This window comes from Linepithema humile, chromosome 4 (assembly GCF_040581485.1).
Source record: "Linepithema humile isolate Giens D197 chromosome 4, Lhum_UNIL_v1.0, whole genome shotgun sequence".
NCBI lineage: Eukaryota > Metazoa > Arthropoda > Insecta > Hymenoptera > Formicidae > Linepithema > Linepithema humile.
This window is the reverse complement of record NC_090131.1, coordinates 1,857,316-1,881,278: the sequence shown is the minus strand read 5'-3', so window position 1 is coordinate 1,881,278 and position 23,963 is coordinate 1,857,316. Positions and strand designations below refer to the sequence as shown.

Genomic DNA, 23,963 nt, shown 5'->3' with positions numbered 1-23,963 from the left:
TTAGATGTATCAGCACCTGTCTTGCTGCTACTGTATTTTGCGTGAAGTAGAATTAAAATACTTTTCACGCTAAAAATTACGCTGTAACCGATCTGTAAGCATTATTTTAGAAAAAGAATTAGAGTTCAGATTTTACTGGTAATTATGTAGCCATATATTAATCTTGAAATGTATGAAACTTTAAGGAATATTAAACTCTGTGTGCTCTTTCTTTTCTCGAAACTTAGCGGATGACACAATGATCAATTAGACTTTAAAAATGTGAACATAAATTTTTCGCGACAATCGCTGAACCAATAATATCCGCTTCCCTTGCTCTGTCGTTCTTGTCGTGAATGAGAAATGATACGGAAGCAGAACTTTGAGCCGCAAAGAGGCGTGCTACGTTAATAGTTTATCTTTGTGCTTATCTTCCGCGGCTGTCGCTTAAAGGAGCATCCGATAGCTGTAACGGTAAGCGCTCTGCGAGGATGAGAGAAAAGAGGATAAAAGAGGAATGAGAAAAGTTGATGCTTGTGTACCAAAGCACAGTTACATCTTCTTTTAGCTGAGCTATTACTATCGTCACGTTCCTTTTGGTAAATCGAGCGTGAAGTAGAATGGTGACCGTCAATGGAGATTTTCATGAGAACGAAGTGACATATTTTGCAACAAATTCATAACGCTTAGAAGTGAATTGAACTTCTTACAATCTATGATCGATAAAATTGCTTTCGCTGATCGAAAGATGTAAAAGAAATCAATAAAATAGGACAGAAAAGAAGAAAAAGGATAAAATAGAAAAATAATATCGAAATCACTCTCTTTTCTCTCCGAGTTTCAATAGATCGAGCGACATTAACGAATATCCAAACTAATAGAGTGATATACTGACGCGTAGACGACAAAGAAACTTCAATAGTCTGCGCGCCTTTACATTCACAGCCAATTTATTGCTACATCATCCTACGCGACGACATCTCTTTCAAGATCGTCATTGATATGTGTTGTCCCTATTTTATCTATAGAATTTCTTACGCGCGGCTTACCGTATAAGCGTTGTCAAGGTCCACTAACTTGATTTTACATTCGTAAACTGGGGACAGATTATCGTGACCAATTCAAATGAAAGGCAACCTTGAGACATGAACGTATGACTGATATTTAAAGAGAAATGTTTGGCAGAGGCGGTGATAAATTAGATTGTTTAAGAATCTAATAGTGATAAATCGATATAAACAATTGTCGTGAAAAAAATTACAGCTTTTGTCGAATAAGTATATAGCAATTTAACACACTTTTTCAGCAATTTAACAAAATATAACTACGCCAAACCTGCGATTTATTTTACAATTTTTTATTCTGTAATTTTTGCGTTATTTTTTATATTTTTAATGTAAAAAAATCATTATTATTTTTAATTCTATAAACATAAATTGCCTGTAATAATGTTGTATGTACTTTATTGATGTATAAGCAAAATTCTTCTTTAAATTTTATTTTTATCTTTTATTAACTTTCTATCTGTGATTTAATTTGTGTGTGTATAATTTTAATCTATCTGCAACTTTTTAATATTGGAAGCAGAAAAGCAATGTACGAGACATCTGAGGTACAGTGTTGGAAGTATGATTCACCTGGCCGGTTAGTCAGGTTCAACTCACTTAACTCACAGTAGGTACACTGCGATCCACACGTCATTTCAGCCCAATAGATCATCGAATTTTTCTACACACACGTACCAACCTGCTAGGTTTTAGTTAATATAATATTGCTTGTCGATAGCATCTCTCGCGGATAAAGCAGAGCTTTACGATTTTGATACTAATCTAATTAGTTAACAGATTAGTGTTCACATTTTCTTAGAATTTATATGATCTAATGTCTTAAATGACGTTGAGTAAAAGCAACACTATGTATTATTGTTTCCATCCATATGTATGAACTAAAATTAATATATGAAAAGTATACCATAGAAATTAATTATAATAATAAAAAGAAATTGTTTCATTCTTACATTCTTTTCTCGTTTATCATCTTATTTTCAGACACTCAAAAAAATATTTCGCTGATGTAGTTAGATTTCTAGATATCGCAACAAGAATGTATCGCTATTTTTCGTATCTGTGAAAACATTGTTTGTCACATATAGAATTTATAGCAGTAATGTTCTAGCAATAGCTTCTGAAAAATTTAGGTACCATTGCTAAATGTTATTCATTGCATGATTTAACACGTGATTGATCTTATATAGATAGGCGCTTTAGAGAAACTTTCTTTTTAAAGTTCACAAACAATACAGATATATATTCTGTTTCTGTCATCTAAACTGATTAAGTAATTAGTTGCTAATCATTTATCTGTTTTAGTTAATTTTTTACACCTAGAAAATTTTAGCTATTATTGCAAGATCATTTTTTTGAGTGGAAGAGTAAACTGACGTTATTGATCCGAAAATATTTAAAAAAATTTTACAATATATTTTTGTTATAGCATTTTTATATAATTATATAATTTCCAAGCTTTTGTCTTTTCTTGGAATTATTATTATTTTATTCTTCGTAAGTCAACAAAACCGTGCATTTAAGGTTGAAAAATCCTTATTAATAATATGTTATCGCGATCCTACGGAATACATCCGACGGAAGATTGTACCATTACGCTAATAATCGCGCTACCGCTTCCTTCCCATCAACGATCGACGATCTCCGGGCGGTATCCCACTATTCTTACAAAATATATCTTCCCCTGCGGTGCGGTGAGGTGGCACAGGTGACCGGAGGTTGCGACGGGGAGGGAAGAGGGGAACCCCCTCGTGCACGCCTCGGGGAGCACGATGGGCTGAATTTAACTTGGAACAACCGTACGTTTTGTGGTGTTCTGTGCACGGTCAGTGCTCACGCCACAGAACGAATGCCAGGCAACGATCTGCGCTCTCCCGACGGGAACCACGCTGGCTTCGTTCGAACCTTCAGTTTACTATCGTAAGCTCACTCGGACAGGTGAGTGAGCTCGCGCTCACGGCCAATTGGCCGGCGACAAGGTTCTATGAAAATTTGGCGGACTCATTTGCCAGTTTATTTTCGTGATCGTAAAAAGAGATTTTCTATTTACAAACTGTTAATTGCATCGAACTTGGAGACAGCAATAAAATATTATGTGCAAAAAGTATTACAATGGAAAAAAAGTTACAAAAAAGTTTTACTCATAACATCGGATAATGTAAATTTTTGTTTCTGATTCGTACTGATTAATAAACTGCAAAAGGTGTTGTTTCAAATTTGAATGGCTACCAAGTGCGTTGAAAAGATTTTTGTGAATCTAGTGACAGTGATTTAAACAATTAAATTATAGTAAATCGCTTTTCGTCATTATGTGTGCAGTGCTGAAATAACGCGATAGTGATGCAGTTAAAAAAATATCTGCGTTACTTTAGTGTTTCATCGATAATATAGTATACAACGAATCGACGATGATAAATCAACCCAATTTGTGAACACACGGTTTACAGACATAATTGAATATGTAAATACATTTTGCACGTTTAGCAATTACGCTTACGTAGCGCTGACAACGTGAAGTTACGATAAGACAATTGTGTGAATAAAGACGATCATTTTTATCACAGAAACATACAACGAAGCGCTGTTCCCGCCATTGTACACTGTACAAAAATTCTGGTAAGTCAAAGACATTTGCGAACAAACACTTGCTGTTGTATACGCGCGATTCTGATAGTCCAAGCCTTCATTTTAATCAAATTAGACTTTTGTTTCTCGTATATTAAAAAAATGCTTCAAACACATTTCAACGTTTTCAAATTTACATATTGATTTGCAGGATTACTTATAGGATTTAGTTAAAATCCGTGGGTATTTACTTTATCCTCTTGATTTTGATAAATTTAATTGTCTCTTTTATCGGATTTGATTGTGACCGTAGTCGGTTCGCAATTTTTTAGAAAGTTCCGCAGAACTTTAAAACGTGACATTGACAGACAGCACGTCCATCACAGTCGACGTCCTGGTACGAATTATGCCAGTGTGAAATCTCACGAATCTGACGTGCAATTAATGCTTATCTGACACCACTGCTCAAAGTTTCATTCGCGGAATCAAAGGTATTGTTAGTTAATCTTCGATAACTGGCCTTGCGAACTATAAAGCACGCCTTTCGTTTATACTTATCATCATATAATTAATATTCGATAAAAATTTCAATAAGAAGCAAAAGAAATATGCATAATTAAGATAAAATTAAAATTATTAAAATTACTATGGTGTATGAAACACATAAAAGTAAAAATAACAAACTTATTATTTCCACCATAAAAAGACCTTAATTGTGGCTTTCCATTTTCTATTCCATAACTTTCATAATAATTAAACATATGAGTGTTAGATAAAAATAGATTTAAAATTATTTGCAAAAATTAAAATTATTATAAAATATAATTGATTATTACGAATCTAAATGTATTCATGTGTTTTTTTCCTGCATGCTATTCACTTATGCCGTGACTTCCGTTTATTACGGAATCAAAAATTAAACGTTGATGCAGCTAATCACTGGATAGTTAGCGATTGTTAGTAACTGACCCAAATTTCCTTATGACGACATATTAGTTATTAAACGAGAATGCTCATGACGCAAGAGTGCAATCGCGCTTTAACTCACAATCAGTTATGCATCTTGTTATGATCTTATGAAATAAGATCTTTTCTCTTTCAATAATCATGCCATTGTATCTCATTGTAATTATTCCTACGAGACAACACACTGCTAATTTCACTCCCACGAGTAACGTTTCGTTGTGCTGCAGTGTGAAAAGGAAATTCATTTTACTTATATGCTTCTTTCACAGTAACATCTGTCTACTGTCGTAACACCAGATGTAACCACAGAATAATAGGTAACCCCATAATCGGCGAACTTTTATTAATGGAAATACTAACGTTTCTGTATTATATGTGTTCTTTCTATACATTAATTTACTGGATTACAAATATTGAATAAAAAGTTAAAGAGAATATTTTTTAAATTAATATTTCTTTAAATAAAAATACTTAAATCTGAAAAATAAAAACTCTAGAAAATTTAATTAAAAAGTTTTCATTCTTGTTTTCGTAGACTGAGTATTAAAGCGTACGCAAAAAGAAATATCGTATCGATATCACAGACAACTGGCGTGTTCGCACTCACCGAAAAGATCTTTTACGCATGTGCTTGTAGTATGATGGAGCTCGTCACGCGAGGAAATTTTGTATGGGGTTGGCTGGGCAACAGACAGTATTATGGGTGTATGTCAATATCCCGGACAGTGTTATCATTCGGAAGCATGCATGGCAGGTGTAGGAAATGACGTCACGCACCTCGTGACAGCCCCCACTGGAAATACGACCTTACTGCCCCTTTATTCGAACCAGCATGCATAGAGAAAACTTCCTTTATGCAGATACAAGTTACTCTTTTCAGAGACTCATGGGGATCATCGCTGTACGAATAGTTTGCGTTGAAAGTGAAAACTGCCAGTTGTTGAACAATGAAATTATTCTATTTAGAGCGATGATATTATTGATCAATCTTCTTGAAGAATTTCGCGAAGGTGAATGCAGCGAGGAGTTTAGTTTTTAAAGAAAATTTTAGTCACGCGATCTTCTTCATGCTATGTACTCAAATATTATACTTGTAAATAAATAAGCTAACAAAGTTGATGAATTATATAATAGTAATTAATTATATAATAAAACTGTGATAACACTGAGCAAAAGTTTTAATACAAAACAATATTTGGCGATGCTGAAAGAAACTGCATATATTATGCCACAAAATTATATAGAAATCGTAATAATTATGTAGTAATCGTGATATAAGATCTTAAAAATTGTTTTAAAAATGTACATATAAATATCGCTTAAAATCAGATGATCATCACAGACGAAAATCGTATTACATAATAATTCTTATCAATATTCATGCAGAATAATGAAAAATTTGCTTCCTGTATGGAGGCTGTCGTTTTTATTCGTTTAAAATCAGATAGCGCACGTAGCAGCGTGCACATTTGAATATTCGTGTACATCGCACATCGAGCTGCCTCGCACTAGCCTGTTATTTAGCAGAGTCTTAAAAGTCAAGAGCGTGGCCGATACACTCTGTTGGCAAGAGGAGCACCGTTCGGCGTACTCACTCAGTGTTTCTTAAGTGTCAAACTATCCTAAAAGGGAGTTCTCACACAAGCACGGATCAGTGCGAACATTTCTTCCGTGTAACTGCCAAGTTTTGTCAAATGTTGTGTTAAAACTATCGGATGTGCTTTTAAGCACAAATTTCCTAATTAATTTGAATCAATTTTGCTTTATTAAAACAATGAGATCGTTACTTATTTTAATTTTCACCCAACTTTGTACATCTTTCCATAATTACGTTGTACATAAAAATTTTCTTTCTGAAATTAAATCAACTTGGAGTTAAATAAAAAAATATAATTTTGTTATTTGTTCCTCAAAGTTTCTTTAGCGTTTCGGAATGGCTTTTAGCTGTATGACTTTATAAACTCCATGAAATTACTTTTGGCGAAAATTGACTTGTTTTAATAATAGTATTTTTTTCTCAAGATTCTGATATTATTATACATTATCATCGCTTCATTAGCTGTGTGTAAGATTTTAAAAGAATCGAGCTATTATATACACCTTGCGTAACGAGTAGCGGAGATCTATATAGTTGCGAAAATCATTCTTTTAATCCGTAATACGGTTGTACGTCACAATTTAAGCATCGTGAGAAAACGTCGCTTCTTCCGGCAAGCTTTCACTCCGGTTTAATCTTCGTGATCGTTCGCGACGAGATACTCTTGACATTGCATCAAGACGACGTTTTACCGAGGAGAAAGCAACCACTCAGCGTGAATACCGGTTTACTAGTTTATCAAACTAAATACAGCAAATAAATAGATTGCATATGTGTGAAATGAAATATATTGAAGCCCGCGGAAAATGCAAAAAAATTAATATGATTAAATATAATAACGCATCACGCTTTCACATTCTACCTTATTTATGAATTCTCTACTTCTTAGCTCGAACTTTCAGTCAAGACCTATATTTTATTTTAAATAGTATAAATTTTGTTATAAATAACTTGTAGTAATATTCTTGCCAATAATTGCACGATTATGCATTATTTCAGGAGACTGAGAACTGATCTAATATTTTGCGAAAAGAATCATGCCGATTAAAAGTATCGTTCGACCAAGATGACGTCGGATAAGCAAGCGAGATCGTCTTCCTGGCTATTGCGATCGTGTAAAAGAAGCCGGTTTAAAGTAGAATTGCTATACTTTGTGTTTGGATATTTAGTGACACACTGCTCGGCTAGAAACAATCCTCCCAGATTCCTCATAGATGGACAAACCGAAATCGTACTCAAATTTAAGGAGGGACCTGAGACTCCAATTGGTAAAGATTATCATATTTTTTTAAAAAAACTTGCTCTATTTTTAAACAAAATTTAACTTTAAGTAGACACAAACTCTCTTATAATTTCATAGATCATAAATTTATAAAATATTGTTCGTTTTTATCAGCAATTTGTGAGATAGCATCACTGTGAAAAAAACACAATTAGACTAAAAGAATTTATCGTCATCGAAACTTAATTATTGTTGTGTTATTGAACTGCATGTTCAACTCTGATGCTCACGAAGAGCGTATTAATGTATACACGCGTTAGTGTTACGGTCGGCCACGGATCACAAAATTTATTACTAGTTTAATGCATCGACTTTCAAGCACCGTTTTACGAACCGTTGCTGCTTTGTTTTCAACTACGTAAATAGAACTTGTAATTAATATTTCTTTTTTGCTTTTATAGTATTCTTTCTTTGAACAAATAGTTATGTTTAAATGTGTTACAAAAATATGTATCTTAATAACCTTTATTGTGTCGAAAAATTGAAACTTCAACATTTTTGTCGTTAATTCGGCAATCACATATTTTTTCAAATACTCTAATTTGCAAATGTCATTAAATAAAAAAAATTTTTTGCAGGCAGTCTAATTTATAGACTCAAAGGTTTCGACCCAGATAGTGATATTCTGACATTCGGCGTTCGAGATCAGCCTGGTAGCGATGTGATTCGAGTCGAAAACTTTGGTTCCAATAAAGCCAACATTTATTTAAATAAATTGCTAGACAGAGAGGTAATATTCAAAATCTAAAATTTTTTATATATTTAGCAATAAAATTACGCGACTAATAAATGCCTAATTCTTAAATTCTTAAATTATTCAAAAACATATTTAGATTGCAAAAATTTTGAACCAATCATCTCTCGTATTTAGCAAATCAAATAGTCTTGTTAAAATTATGAAGTTATAGATGGTAAAGTTAAAATAAAATTGTAACAAATTTTAATTTCAATAACAAATAAATATTTAAAGAAGTCAATTGCTAAAAAAACAGTGACTAATCAACGTCGCTAAGAAAGAAAGATAATACGCGAAGAATACCGCAATAATGCTTACTTTTGTCTCAACATCGTACTTATTTTCGTTTTGCATGAGCGATTTACGCGCCTTAATTCTTCTTTCACTGATCTGCTAGTCACAGTCTAACAATGTCGAAGTCGTTAAAGAGAAATTTAAGTATCAACAAGAGAGACAAACATAATTTGTGACTGATCATCTTCACAAGAATCCACGACGCAAAGCTGTCATTTACAGCCACCATCGGCATACGCGTGAAGTAACATGGGTCTGAAATTAACTTTCTATCGTCAATGATAGTGCTTGCGTTTGGAACATAATCATCACGGACGATGGTAAAATTTTTAATATCTGCGATGTTCGTGCTCGGTTTAGATTACGCGTATATACTTTAGTTTCCGTTTACTTTCTTATGCGTTGCTAAAGCTCAAGTTAAGTATTCGAAAGTTTACTTTGTATTTCCAGTAATTTATATACAAGAGTGGTCCTGTATAATTTTGCTCAGACATAATTTGACATCGAATTATTCATGCTCTATTAGATGAGAGATGAGTACGCGCTCGTGTTAACATTGACGGATGGAAGACTGGGAGAAGGGAACTTTATCACACAAAGTCTGTTGCTTGTGGTCGAGGACATTAATGATAATGTACCGATTTTTCGTCCGCATCCCACCTCCTTAACACTTCGGGAAGACGCGCGTGCAGGAGGAGTCCTAACGACGGTGGAAGCTACCGACGCCGATTTGGGTGCTCATGGTCAAGTAGTGTATTACCTTCAAGAGCTGGACGGCGATAACAACGTTTTCAGCATATCGACCGTCAATGGCAAGGGCGTTATACGCTTGGTCGGTTCTTTGGACTACGAACGAAAGTATCTGTACCAACTGCGAGTCCTGGCCGTAGACCGCGCGATAAATGAAAAGGTATATGTTTTGTTAAATTTGTATATTACGATTGAATAATATTATTCGCTCTGATGTGCGCGATATCGTAAACGGCAACAAAACTGAACTATTATTTTATTTTTACAAATATTATTATTAGTGTGATGTATAGTTCTATCTACATAATTGTAATATTTTTTGTGCTCGTTTGGTTCTTTTTTCTGGTGGTTTTCTTATAAATATTGTTCAATGTTACGCAACTAATATCTAGAATCTGGAATACATGTTTGTGTGCTGATCTTTCCGCCAATTATACGGGTGTTATCTGCGCGATGCGCGAATATTTCGTAGATAAAACCCGTATGGCCCCTATGTTTATGGGATAGTTCAGTGACCTTTTCCGGCAAATTCGAGCGCAGTGAAGGGTGAACAATGCCAAGGAGATGGCTATCTACATGGCCGTCGTTACAGTTATTTATTATAGTCATTTACTTAAGAAAAACTTCCTAAAGCAGTTTATTTATATACTTAATTATTTCAGGTAAATACGGGAACAACCGCGATTCTGATCAAAGTGCAGGATGTGGAGGATCAACCGCCGGAATTCATAGCCATGACGCCTGTCGCAAGAATTAGCGAGAATGTTAGAACTGGTACATCCGTTTTGCAAGGTCAGCATTATATCTCGCGATTTAAACAGAAAATTAGATTTAATTTATGTGCTAATAAAATTAATAAATAACGGAATAGATTTGTGTGGAGTGGAAAAAATTGTCTTATTAAAACAAGGCACTAATAAAAATGTAATAGCATTAACATTTCTCATCTAATTTTTTTTTCTAATTAATATGGAATTCCGTTCGAATCATAGTGTTATTTGCACGCACACGTGCCACATATAAAGCACTTTTGTCTTCGACAATAAATCTCGTTGCAGTTCGTGCCGTGGATGGTGATAAGGGGATAAATAACAGAGTGACGTATAGCATCACGAAGGGACCGAGGGGTCTGTTCGATATTGATGCCACTTCTGGCCTCGTGTTCACCATAGCGCAATTGGATAGAGAGGCCGACGAGAATAGCGATGGCACTTTCATTTTAGAAATTACAGTAAGAGAAGTATCGAAAGTTAATCCGCCGCCGTCTGTCAGTACCGAAGTCACTATCATTCTTACTGACGAAAATGACGAGACGCCAACGTTTCGAAGCATGATGTACCATGCCGAAATAAACGAGAATGCGCCGCAAAACACCCCGGTCACCTTTATCGGCGATGCCGTACCGGAAATCTTTGATCATGACTTGGTAAATTAGGAATTGTTAAACTATTATTTTCAGAATTTCTAAATTTGCATAAAAAAGATTTTAAAAAATATTATTTCCTAGTGTAACCTTTTTCTTATAAATTTTGAGAATGTCTTTTATAAGTGCGGTGAACTTTTCAGGGTTCCAATGGCACCTTTAATATATTTATCAAAGGTAATGCTGGAATATTCGATGTAACACCATCTCGTGGGATCAACGAGGCGCCTTTTCTAATACGCGTTAAGGATCCGAGTAAACTTGATTTTGAAAAAATATCAGGTAAAATAACAGCAGTATAGTTCTATTTTTATTGACTAAATTATATGCACTACTAATTGTATTGTGCATATGCAAAATTTGATTTAATTCTTGCAGTGGTAAATTTTACTCTCGTCGCGAAAGAAGACACGCCGATTTCGCCGAAGTACAGCGAGGTACCAGTTACGGTTTTCATAAAAGATCAAAATGACAATTATCCGGAATTCACGAAAAGTGTTTACGAAGTCTCGATACCAGAGAATTGTCCTGAAGGAACTACTGTAGCTTGGGTGCAAGCCTTGGATGAAGACAGCGATAACTTTGGAACGCATGGAATACGATATACAACTTTAAGCGGTAGCATTGCATACGCGTAAGATGATAAAAATAATTTTTTAAATCACATTATAATTTTAATATATAAAAAAAATATTGAGGAAATCTTTTTATTAATCAATATAGTTACAAAACAACTATATCGATAGCAAAAAATATTAAAATTATAAAATCGCAGTAACTATTTTATTCATAATAACGTTTGTTTTTATTATAGATTGACAATGGACGCTCTTACCGGTGTGATTACTGTCAAACATTCCGGACCAAGCTTCGATCGGGAATTAGTAGCTCAACATCATATCACGGTCGAAGCACGAGACGATTTCGGAAAAGGAAATCGCAACACCGCACAACTGATAATTAATATTGACGATCTTAACGATAACGCACCTATATTTATACAAAACAAATACGAAGCGGTATTGCTGGAAAATGAGGATCACTTTGAAGCACCTCTAGTCGTCGAAGCATCCGATAAGGATTTGAACGGTGAGATAACGTTTAATAAGCAAAAAAAAATTTGCAGAAATAATTTATACATCTCTGCTTATTTTACATGCGTTATGTATCCACAGGAACGCGAAATAGTGAGATAGTTTACGCTTTAGTATCGAGCGAATTCTCCCGAAATTTTACAATCGATCCGAAACGCGGCATTGTGACACCCGCCCGTCCTATGGATTACGAGGCTCTGCCTATTCATCAAGGGGACAGAGAAACGATAATACGTTCATTGAAATTGACAGTGAGAGCCAGAGATATGGGCACGCCGAGTTTGACTTCTGACGTTTCCCTGATTATTTATTTGAGAGACGTTAACGATAATGCGCCGGTCTTCGAAAGAATGTCGTATAAAATGAGTATACCCGAAGATTTTCCGGGTGGCACGAGTGTTGTGCAAGTACGTAATTATTAATAATATTATATATATGTATAATGTAAAAAAATGTCATAAAATTGTAAATAGAAATGTGAAAAAATTAAAATATTTAATTAATAATTAAAAATTATCCGATAAATAATAAATAAAAAATTATTCACAGGTAAAGGCTTGGGACAAGGATCAATCGTCGCCCAATAACAAGTTAGTTTACAGAATTCAGAGCGGAGCTGGGGACAAGTTCGTAATTAGTCCTGAAACAGGCGTGATCCAAGTAGCGCCGGGCTCGAATTTAGATCCTGATCTAACGTCGCCAAAGACGACGAGATATAACTTAAATGTTATTGCTATCGATAGCGGCACGGAGATTCAGCGCACGGCTCAAGTTCTCGTGAACATCACGATCTTAGATGTTAATAATAAACCGCCTGTATTCATTGATCCCGGAACTGTTACTTTTAGAGAAAACATGAAAGTATGTTATCAATGATATTTATCTGATATACAAAAATATGCATTATAATATTTGTCGGAAAAATATTGATAAATACATAAATTATTAGGTTGGCGAATATGTTTATCGCGTAGTAGCTCAAGATCCTGATGTAGCTCCAATATTACGTTATCAAGTGGATCCTAACTCATCGGAAGCGCGAAATGAGGAAGGCACTTTGATCAAAACACAGGAGTACGATTACTTAGCAGCGTTGAAGTTAAATCCAATTGATGGGCTGCTGCGCATAGTAAAACTGTTAGACAGAGAAAGAGTAGAAACTATTAGACTGGGACTCGTAGTTGAAGATTTGGCCGCAGTAAGAGGTTTGCAAACTGCGTCTGGTGAGTATAACAAATTCTTTTGTAAGTAAAAGTAGTGAGACTTTTCACCAAATATTTTTCAGACAAATATCTGAACAGTTTATCACTGTGTAATTGTAAAAATATATATGTTTGTAGTAAACGTATTCTTTTATTTTTTAATATCAGAATGCAATAATAATGCTACGAAAATGTTTGCAGCCACGCTGAACATAATTATCGAAGATGAGAACGACAACAATCCCAAGTTCCGGAGACCCTTTTACAGACGCTCCGTCACCGAAAACAGCAAAAATGGAATTAATATCGCGAATATCGTTGCTGACGACGCTGACAAAAATCGTAGCATCACATATTCTTTACAAGGCCCGAAAGAGATAACTGATCTCGTGCATCTGGATTCTGAGACCGGAGAAATGGTCGTCGCTAGTAAAATTGACAGAGAACTATATTCGTGGCTTAATTTAACGGTTAAAGCCACGGATTCTGGAATTCCGCCTCGGTGAGAATTGCGCGATTAAAAAATTATGTGTTACTATATTATTTCGAGCTTGGATAAATTTATATTAATTTCTCTATTCTCTTCTATTAATTTCTTTCTCTATATAATTTTCTAATTTGTTATATTTAATTTGGAAAATAATTTGCGATATCTGATTAATAATGTTTCTACAAACGATTAATTAAATTATGTAAATTATTTTGTAGATCAAGCTTATCGGAAGTATACGTTCAAGTGTTAGACGAGAACGACAATAATCCGTATTTTATATCAAATGTCAGCAGTGTAACTGTCATGGAGAACTCAAAAATTGGCATGGAAATTGCCGTCATACAAGCGGCAGATCCCGATAGCGGAGATTATGGAAAAATCACCTATCTTTTAGACAGAATGTCATCCCAGGTAAAAAATACAAATTCATAACTTTAATTTAATTTAATTAAATTAATTAAATTTAACTGAATTTCACCTTTAAATGACATATTAAAATGATTATGTTATTTAAAGGTAAAATTAAATTGTAGTGTAATAATTATTTTAATTATACACACTATTATAATAAAATGTTATATTTCGAACAGGGGACTTTTGCTATTCACCCAGAAACTGGATCGTTAACAGTGGCTGATATTCTAGATTGGGAGAGCAGACATAATTACGTTCTAGTTATAGAAGCTTGGGATAATTATCAGTTTGGATATACGGCCGGGGAATCTCGAAACGCGTTTAAACAGATTCAGTATGTTCCATAGCTTTCAGACACAATTTAAATACAAGTCGCGAAGCTATTAAAGCGGTATTATTATAAAACAAAGGGCTGTTTCAGGGTAACAGTTGCCGATGTGAATGACAATGCTCCGAAAATGGACACACCTCAAAGCTGCGTCTCGATATCAGAGTTTCATGACATACGCGATTTAATTTACATCATAAAAGTGAAAGATGCCGATGATCCAACAACGCAAAATGGGCGCGCCATAATTAAGATAACTTCGGGAAATGAATTAAGTGCGTAATTAATTTTCAAATGTTGTTCGATTCAATATTTATCAGCGTCAGTAATGATGCTGGATGATATTAATAAAATATTGATCAACAGATTTATTTATATTGGAACAAATTGATTATTGGACGGCAAAGATAAAGGCCGCACAGTCGCTACGAGGAAAATTCGGAAATTACACATTAAATATTGAAGCGCGCGATTTGGGAACGCCGTCCCATAAGGATAATGGAATTTTGGAAATTTGTGTCACGGATTACAATGATAATCCCCCTGTGTTCATCAGTCCTCAACACAACACCACAATTCGTGTTCCAGAGGTTCGTGCCGCTGGCCAATTTGCATAATGCGGTATTTTTTATTCACACGAGATGATATTAACGGTACAATGTCATGGAATGATTTTAGAACGTAACAGTGGGAAGTCCGATTATTCAAATCGAGGCGAGAGATGACGATACAGGATTAAACGGCGACGTGCATTATCGGTTAAAACAGGACCTTGCGGGTCATTGGAGAACTTTCCGCATCGACGAGAGGACCGGCGTGATATCTTTAAAGTTACCACTCGATAGAGAAACGCAGAAACTATACGAGGTATGTAAAAGTATAAAAATGTAAGATGCAAATTAATAATTAATTATTCTGTTTTATATCATTTTAATTAATTATTTTAAAAATGTATCTCTAATATAGATACGAATCGAAGCGTACGACTTAGGTACGCCGACGCCTCTAAGTTCGGATCTCGATTTAATTATTTACGTGCGGAATATCAATGATTTCGAGCCGCAGTTTCTAGTGAAAATTTTTAATATCAACTTCACGGAGGAACAATCTCCCGGATCGGAGATCATTTTACTTCCGGAAACGATCGATAAGGACGAAGTGGACGACTTGGATGATCCTCCCACGCAAGTTTGTTATTTCATAGTTGGCGGGAACAACGAAGGACTATTTGTTTTAGATATCTATAAGCACGAACTAAGCGTAAGTTCCTTACTAAATAATATATTAGCAATTTACACTTTTCATCTGTTGGTCATTTAAAAAAAAACTTAATATAATCTATCGTTTAGACTGCCAAAATACTGGACAGAGAACAGCAAGAAGAGCATGTATTGCTTATTAAAGCAACGGAAGATTGCAAGACCGTTCCAGAAAATAAAATGACATTTAACGAGACGGATGACACCTTGTTACAAGTCATCATAAGGGTTGATGATATTAACGATAACGCTCCGCAATTTACTAGCAAGATTTTTACGGGCGGCGTCACCACTGAGGCCGATTTTGGCACGCAATTCATGCATGTCAAGGTAAATTGTTTTCTAAAAGTACCTACACTGATATGTTTTTGCGTTATAAAGCGTTTTCATCGCTGTGTATTAATTAATATTTAATCTTAAAACTATCTAGCATTTTTCATGCAAGTTTAATACGTGCATGCATATTACAGGCAATTGATTCGGATATCGGCGACAATGCTGTACTCAGTTATTATCAAGTAGGCAAAATTCACATGACGTTAACCGAAGGTTTTGATGATATGCAACTGCAACCATTTCTTGTAAATAAGGATACCGGGGCAGTGAGTCTGAATTTCGATCCTCAGCGAGGAATGAAGGGTTATTTTGATTTCATGGTAAATCTATTTTTTTATCAGAACAAATCTTTAAAACCTGTACTTATTTCATTACTAATTCATTTTTGCATGAGATTATCATCATTTAATTTATGTCTTATTTTACATAAAAAAAATTCAGTATTGAGATATAATATTATATAAATGCAGGTACTCGTTAATGATACGTATGGTTTACAAGACACCGCAAGAGTTTTCATTTATTTGCTACGGGAAGATCAAAGGGTTCGTTTTGTTCTCCGCCAGCACCCGCCAGAAGTTCGAAGTCACATCGACACATTCCGAGAGTAAGCGTAATATATTTTGCATGTTTGCATTAAGCAAAGTTGTGAATTTTTATAATTAAAATAAAAGAACAGAGGATAAGAAAACTATCTGAATAGTTAAATAATATCTAAAGTTATCTAATATTAAAATATTTCATTCGCAGAGTTCTGGGCAACGTAACGAGCGCTATCATTAATGTTGATGAATATAAAGTGCATGAAAATCAAGACGGTTCAGTAGATAGAACAAAAACGGATTTATATTTGCATCTCGTAAATCGTCGGGACAATTCGATTCTCGAAGTATCCGAGGTTCTCGAGTTGGTCGACAGAAACATCGAGAAACTCGACAATCTGTTCAAAGAGTTCAACGTCCTCGACACGCAGCCAGCAAAGCCTCAACCGCTTGTGCAGTACGAACAAGCCGGCACGACTTTCTGGCTCCTCACGTTGACTCTATTCCTAGGAGCCCTACTGATTCTATGTGTCGCTTTGTGTTTGTCTCAAAGAGCATCTTTCCGAAGGCAACTGAAAGCGGCGAATGCATCACCGTTCGGTAAATCTGAATGCAAATAGTGCCATTTCCATTAGTGCAACTCCCTAAATTCCTTTTGTTTCCCATTTTTAAAGATCTTTGTAAAAATAATATCTTTTTATATAACATATTTTATATACATTAAAAGAATTGCTGCTAATATCGTAAAAATCTTGCTAGATAATTTTTTTAACAATTAAAATATAAAATTAATTTGCCTGTATAATAAATACATGATATTCTATGAGAAACACTACAGAATATCTCGCTATAATCGGGAAATATCACGAAATAATTTCAATGATATATTTAAATCGTTCTATTTTGATAACCGAAAGGTGCGTCAGACTCGGAATTTATTCGAAGTCCTGGTCGCGTTCCGAATACGAACAAACATAGCGTGGAAGGATCGAATCCCATATGGATGCACGCTTACGAAAACGAGTGGTTCAAAAGCGACGAATCGTTCAGCCATACATCCGAAAGAGATTCTCTTGATGAGAATGCACTTAATAACGAAGACATGATGAACGAAGCTAATACTAACCAAAGAGCCGAAGACAAACCATATTATATAGAGCCAAGAGTTACAACTATTTCTAGGTATGACGTCGTTATATATATATAACGTATGATGCAAAATATAATTTATATTTATGTATTTTCTGCTATTACAGTGCCGAGAGTATCGATATTCAAAATGATTTTAGCAGAAATTCACCGATTTACACGGGACACAATATCGTCAATCCTTTGGGGAAGAAAATTGAAACAACAGAATTGTAGTGGATCGATAAGTGTCGAGATTATAAATGATTGATTATTTATGCCACTATTATTTAGATGTAGCATGCAATGCAAAATTATTTTGTAAATAATTATGTTGCATCGATCGAAAAAGATAGTACGACTTCTTATCGGCAATTTCAACTTCATTTTCGCAAAGTATTTATTGTATGTGTGAGAGCGCACGTGAGTTCAGTATATAAAAAATAATGTACTCTTAATTTATACTGTATGATATGTAAGAGATACATTGTATTGTTATAGTGAGTGCTGAGTTTTATATGCGAATTAATTTATGCATTAATGTTAATCAACATCGACTAGGTACTTGCACAACAAATTTTGTACACCCTTTGTATTTTTTATAGACAAATATAAAGATTTTTTTTCAGTACATTCCATATTTTTATTCCTAGTTAGAAGTTTTTTTTGATTAAAATAAAGAGCGTGAAAATTACACGGAAGTAAATACGGTCAATAATAAATTAACCTTCCCTTTTTTGTCCAGTATTAAATGGATTATATTTATGGCACGTGGCGGTAGCAACATATATGACAGAAAATAAGGTACTGGAAACAATAATTGCGGTTATTTTCTACGCACGGGTCTAGCAGGTCACGGGTTGAAAAGTCAGGTAGCCGAGGAAACAACTACCTACTCCCTTATCGTCTTCCTGAACGTCAGGGTTGCGTGCAACCTCATGCTAATCTAAGGCGGCTATATAACCGACCGGTCAGCGTTCGACCTCACCCGCGTACAAGCGTCTTTAAGCTCTTGAGGGCGTTATGGCGTCTCTTGCCCTTTCCATATAGATCCGCGATTATAGCGTCGTTCCGCTAATGGAAATTGTTGGCAGTAAAATTTTCTAAATTTTGTTCAAACTAAATTCTATTTCTTCAAATATTTTTTCGTTTTTAAATATTCTACTATATTTCGTAATCGATGTTATTATTTTTTTAATTAATACAAAGCAATGCGTAATTTTATAGCTGTAATCCTCAGAAATTAGGCTTGCGATGATTATCAGTATTCCTAATAGACACGCAAATCTGCGTTAAGAAACCCTCTACATTAGAAGGGTGACAACTTTTACTATCTGATACCTAATTACACTATCTGATCAGGACACTAAGTCATCAAAGTTGCATTACTCTTTTGTATCGCATCTATATATAGAACAGACTTTAAATACATATACTTCAACAAATTCACAAAACTGTTTTATATAATATTTTATCAATAAATAAAAAATTTAATACACCATTAATCAGTTTAAGAAATAATGAAAAATGTGCTTATCATCGTATAACATTTAAATATTAAAATGACAAAATTATCAATAAAAACAATTGCTTTAATTTTATAATAAAATTGCAGGTAATGTCATATTTCCATACTTTTGAAAAAATATATTTGTACTATCTTATACGATCGCGGAAATAAAAAAGAATAGTGGTCAATTTTAGTGCGTGGTTATTTCTTTGTTGACTTGAAAATTGCAATTGATTTAAAAGTCATCACCAATTACAGATAACGAGATGTATCTATGAAATTATGATGGAGGGGATGGTCGCCGCTCGTGACGTACACGTGACTTGTAGAATCGCGTCAACGTGGGGGTTGAACAGTACAACCCTTTCACACGCGCGACGTACGTGGCCGCGTGAAGTGTGCTTCCACACGATCCTTGAGAATGTCCTCTTTGGGTCACGATTGTTCGTCAAACGTTTCGGTGATTTCTTTCGAGTGTAATTCTCGAAAAAAAAACGATAAACGTATGATAACGTAGAATTTAACTCTTTACACGGAAAAATTAGTGATTATTTATGAGAAAAACAGAGATAGTGAAAGGAATAATGTTAAAAACGTTGAAGCGAGGATTAAGTTACTTTCAAGAACCGTTTCTAAAAAACAGAACTGCAAATCTTTTCATTTCTGAAATGTGTGCATTATGGCATCGCCAAAAAATTTATTCGACCTGTGATCAATGGGTGTTCGTATAAACATGAACTGTGTGACGATCTCGTGATTCTCTGTGTTCAGGTAAGTTTATATATCCTTTTTGAATAAAAAAAAACTTCTATCTTAAATTACTTTTAATTATTCTATAATAATTTAAAAATCGTATTATAAATAAATGTACAATTTTCAAATATTAATGAAACTTTATCAACAATGAGTTTTGCGATCTTAATAGAGTGAAGTTTCAATGCAGTGCACGCAATGATAAGATCTTTAATTTTCCGGTCAAAAGCACATTAATAATCACTTTGATTTGTTCCTTTATAAAACAGAGAAAGATTCTTAATACAAATTTAAAAGATAAGATGTACTTTCCTTCTAATATAGTTCCGCGAAAGATATCATCAGAAAAGTTAGAGGGTTAATGACTTCTATCCATTCCACAATGAGATATCGTCATTGTATATTTATAGCGAAACGCCGATGCGATCGGCAAGACATATCGACATCTTTTACGTGCACTGAAACTTTGCGGCAGCCAGGCACAATACACAAGTCAAGCATGCATTTATTTATTATATATTTACAAGCTATTCGACGAAGAAGTTCACGTGGATTTTCAATCGCGTTCGCGGATATCGATTTCTCGCAAATATCCGGCGATACCGGCACAGCCTGCAAATGCAAGAAAAAGAGAAATCGATCGTTCTGTGGACACTGACCGGTAAAAATATAGACGGTGCACGCGTGGGTGGGTTAAAGCCCATTTCATCGTTAAACAAACAAGACTCTTATTATGGATCCACCAAGGAAGTTGATACTAAATATTCCATTGAATACTTTACGTCCGCCACATGGTAGAATATTTATGCAATGTCAAGGTAGAAGACATTAACGGGAAATGTCCATCGCAAATAAAAATAAAATACGAATTGTATGGAGTAAAATATGTAGATATTTTTGCTGAAAAATTTTGGAAAATTTTATACATGACGAATGTAAAGAATATAAATTGTATATGTAAGAATAAAATCTGATGGGCCCCATGTATGATAATCAATTATTTGTAAAAAAATAGTATTTTCGAAATGTAAGATACATTCAAAATATTTTTTTAAATATTTAATTGTCCAGTGTTTTGAAGACTTAAAACACATTAGAATTTAAAAAAAGAGCACAGAGCGATCGATCAGTAGCGATCAAAGAATTTGACCTGTTTATCTTATTACATTGAGTTTTTATTCAGCAGTCACGCACTAAGAATGCCTAGACACGTCATTTAATCCATAGATCTTTTTGTACTATTCAATCAAATTCTGATTTTCTTTTGAGATAATAACACAATGATACAAGGATTAATAAAATACTATACATAAAAAATTAAAAAACTTAATTAAAAAATTTAATTATTTATTTAATTAAAAATGTTGCTAGAGAAAAGTTAATATTACGCAAAGCATTTGCTTGTTTTACGGCCGCTTAAAATACAGCCTAGAAAAGACATCATATTACTTTCTTCTTGAATGGATAAAACATTGTAAAATTTTGCTCGTTTAATGTTAGAGAAAAGTAAAGATCCGATAAGCGGTAAAATATTCCGTCATAAAATTTATCTGTAGACTAAAACGAATGTACTGGACATAACAATATATTCCCGTAGAGAAGTGGTCGATGGCCCACATTTTCACCTTCTCTTTAACAATCACGCGCGTGCTGTACCGACACAACTACGTATCTAACAAAATGATTTCATCGACGTGAGGATAAAAACAAGTATATACAAAGTATCACAACATTTATGGAAAACAGAGTTGTAAAATTTCAGTAAAAATTCAACAATTTATTTGGAGTCGTAATTTTATATTAATTTTAATTTATATTCATGTATTATTAAATTTAATTTATGTAAAAATATTCATGAGATATTTGCAATAGATTAATACATAATTACGACAATTTGTCAGACATTTCAATGTTTCTAAACTTTGTAATCCAAATGAAAATAAAATTAAAACCGTGACGTTGAACAATTGATATACTGTTTTGAGACGCGACGATGAATACTCACGACCCCATTTCATGATCATAAAATCGATATTTACGATTATATCGAAACTTGCTATCTTTTCGCTATTTATGTCGATTACGTGTTGATCATAGTGATATGGTATTATCGATTCGCTTCCACTTACTTTATATTTAATAGATCTTATAAATTGAAGATATACCTTACAAATTACAGGTTTAATCCTCTCTAGGTTCAATTGTTGTTAAATTATACAAGGATTTCTTATTATCGTTTTTAGAATGCCCCTCGCAGGAGCATGGTTTAAGGTGTGGGTTTATTTGGGGCTCATTTGCGGTTGGGGCGAAGGTGCTCGACCACGCTTTGACACGTCCACAGACATGGGATTGGTATTGGTTCCAGCCGATGCCGAGGTTGAGTCTGTAATTTTCCGATTACGTGCCATCGATCAAGACGCGGACTTTCCCCTCATTTTTGAAATAACCGGTAATTAAAAAAAAAGGAAAAAAAATTACAAGTGTTAATCGTTATTGAAACGCAATTTACGATCAAAGTTTGAAATGATTTCTATATTTCGTTCTAGCAACGATCACGCCTGTTGTAAGAATCGACAACCTGCCATGTACGTTGTACAACAAAGTCTGCCAAGCTAATGTAATTTTAACCAAACGCCTTATGGCCGGACGTCTTCACGATTTCGCCGTCAGGGTTCGGGATACTAAGGGAGACTCAAATTCGATGCAGGCTACGATTTCCGTAACAAACGCTACGACCTCGCGTGATAAAATATTCCCCCACATTCCTACTTTGATAATGGTGCCAGAGGTAATTATTATCAACGCTTCCGCTAACAACGTTAATTAGCGCGCATCGCAATTACTCCGACGTAAGATATAATACAGTATAAAATGCACTATTTTGAACGCGGGTGTTAATTATCGATCTAATATCAGCGTAAATATGAAATTCGTCATTATATCATATGTAATATTAAGAATTAATGAAATAACGCGTTAAAAGGATACCAAACCGGGCAAAGAATTAGATTATCTCCTCGTGCGAGCGAATTCTTGGAGCGGCAAACCAGTTTATATCGAATTATGGGTATGTATTTAACCATATTTTTATACTTGCACAATTGTACGATTAGAAAAAACGTAATAAAATATTGTTTTAGCAACCAAAAGAACTTTTCACCATCCGACAGCAGCAAACGCGAACGGAAACGCGCGGAATTATTACGTTAATCGGTGAATTGGATTTCGAGACGCAATCGATGTACACTCTCACCATTTACGCGATGGTATGCATAATCGTTTTACCCATAAATACAAAATATAAAAAATGCGCGTACTACCAAGAGTGTATCTGATTAATAGGATCCTTACACGGAATATGGAAAAGACACTAGAAACATCGCGGGGGTAACTGTTGTCGTAATAGTTCAAGACGTGCAGGATGAGCCGCCAATTTTCACCTTAGCACCGCCTTTAACAAGACTTAACAATTCTGTACAAATTGTGAGTTTAATGTATTATAATTTACGCTGACGAAAAAAGTGATGAATTTTATCGTATGTTAAAATCGATGAGGAATATATATTCCATACTTTCAGCCAAATTATTGTCAATTGGCGCATAATAAATAATTCTCTAAGCCATTTGTATTATTTCTAGGGCGATGTGATATTACGAGTTCATGCGGAAGACGGAGATAAGGGAGTACCGCGCGACATCATATACGGTCTGGTGTCCGAAAACAATCCTTTCGTACCATTTTTTAACATCTCAGAAATCACCGGTAAGAAAACACTGAACAACTGATATTATTTTGCACGCGTTTGATAGAGAATTCAGAGACTCGAAGGAAAGTAATCTCAGTCATCGATTCATTCTCGTTCCGTTTAATCCTTAATCCTCAACCGCGTAAGATCTAATTGTGCTAATTGTGTGAGATTGAACAAAGACTATGTCGATTAAAGGATTTTCCCTATCGCGCGGATGCAAATTGGAATGAAAATGTAATTAATTTACTCGTCGAGTTGAGTCATCACTAATTCTCCGATCCATCGCACGTCGCTCGCCGTTTCTAGCTTCTACCTGACAGTTTCGATGTCAGAAAAAGGACGATGGCGTTGATTCATATTCTTCTTTGATATACAAAGACTGACCTCATTTCGTGAAAAGTGCCGGACAATGATTAAGCAGAGAAATTCGCTCAATGCCGCACACTTCCATTTCTCGATGGTGAAACCATTTGTTCCACTTGCGCATAAAGTTCGCGGA

The 23,963-nt window shown here is 34.5% G+C and overlaps 2 protein-coding genes across 2 annotated transcripts; both read left to right on the top strand.

Annotated features, from left to right (window-relative positions):
- Positions 1-2,569: 2,569 nt before the first annotated feature.
- Cad88C (cadherin-88C) lies at positions 2,570-18,083 on the top strand. Its single transcript, XM_067353370.1, has 25 exons — positions 2,570-3,659; positions 7,171-7,439; positions 8,032-8,183; positions 9,010-9,393; positions 9,896-10,025; positions 10,292-10,659; positions 10,800-10,938; positions 11,035-11,290; positions 11,471-11,745; positions 11,832-12,157; positions 12,300-12,611; positions 12,700-12,973; positions 13,154-13,454; positions 13,661-13,856; positions 14,036-14,193; positions 14,281-14,462; positions 14,554-14,777; positions 14,866-15,054; positions 15,154-15,447; positions 15,537-15,776; positions 15,917-16,102; positions 16,253-16,389; positions 16,533-16,924; positions 17,242-17,506; positions 17,581-18,083. The coding sequence occupies exons 2-25, from the start codon at positions 7,238-7,240 to the stop codon at positions 17,687-17,689; spliced, it is 5,691 nt and encodes a 1,896-aa protein (XP_067209471.1). The 5' UTR covers positions 2,570-3,659; positions 7,171-7,237; the 3' UTR covers positions 17,690-18,083.
- A 3,751-nt stretch (positions 18,084-21,834) lies between these two features.
- Positions 21,835-22,982, top strand: LOC136999403 (cadherin-86C-like). Its single transcript, XM_067353377.1, has 3 exons — positions 21,835-22,164; positions 22,262-22,782; positions 22,856-22,982. Exons 1-2 carry the CDS (start codon positions 21,960-21,962, stop codon positions 22,540-22,542), a joined length of 486 nt encoding a protein of 161 aa, XP_067209478.1. The 5' UTR covers positions 21,835-21,959; the 3' UTR covers positions 22,543-22,782; positions 22,856-22,982.
- The last annotated feature ends 981 nt before the right edge of the window (positions 22,983-23,963 follow it).

Bases quoted from the DNA above. Each gene is read 5' to 3' on its own strand.
- Cad88C (XM_067353370.1), top strand. From the start codon at position 7,238: ATGACGTCGGATAAGCAAGCGAGATCGTCTTCCTGGCTATTGCGATCG. The intron at 7,440-8,031 runs GTAAAGATTATC...AATTTTTTGCAG, and splicing joins GGGACCTGAGACTCCAATTG to GCAGTCTAATTTATAGACTC. The intron at 16,103-16,252 runs GTAAATCTATTT...ATATAAATGCAG, and splicing joins AGGGTTATTTTGATTTCATG to GTACTCGTTAATGATACGTA.
- LOC136999403 (XM_067353377.1), top strand. From the start codon at position 21,960: ATGCCCCTCGCAGGAGCATGGTTTAAGGTGTGGGTTTATTTGGGGCTC. The intron at 22,165-22,261 runs GTAATTAAAAAA...ATTTCGTTCTAG, and splicing joins CCTCATTTTTGAAATAACCG to CAACGATCACGCCTGTTGTA.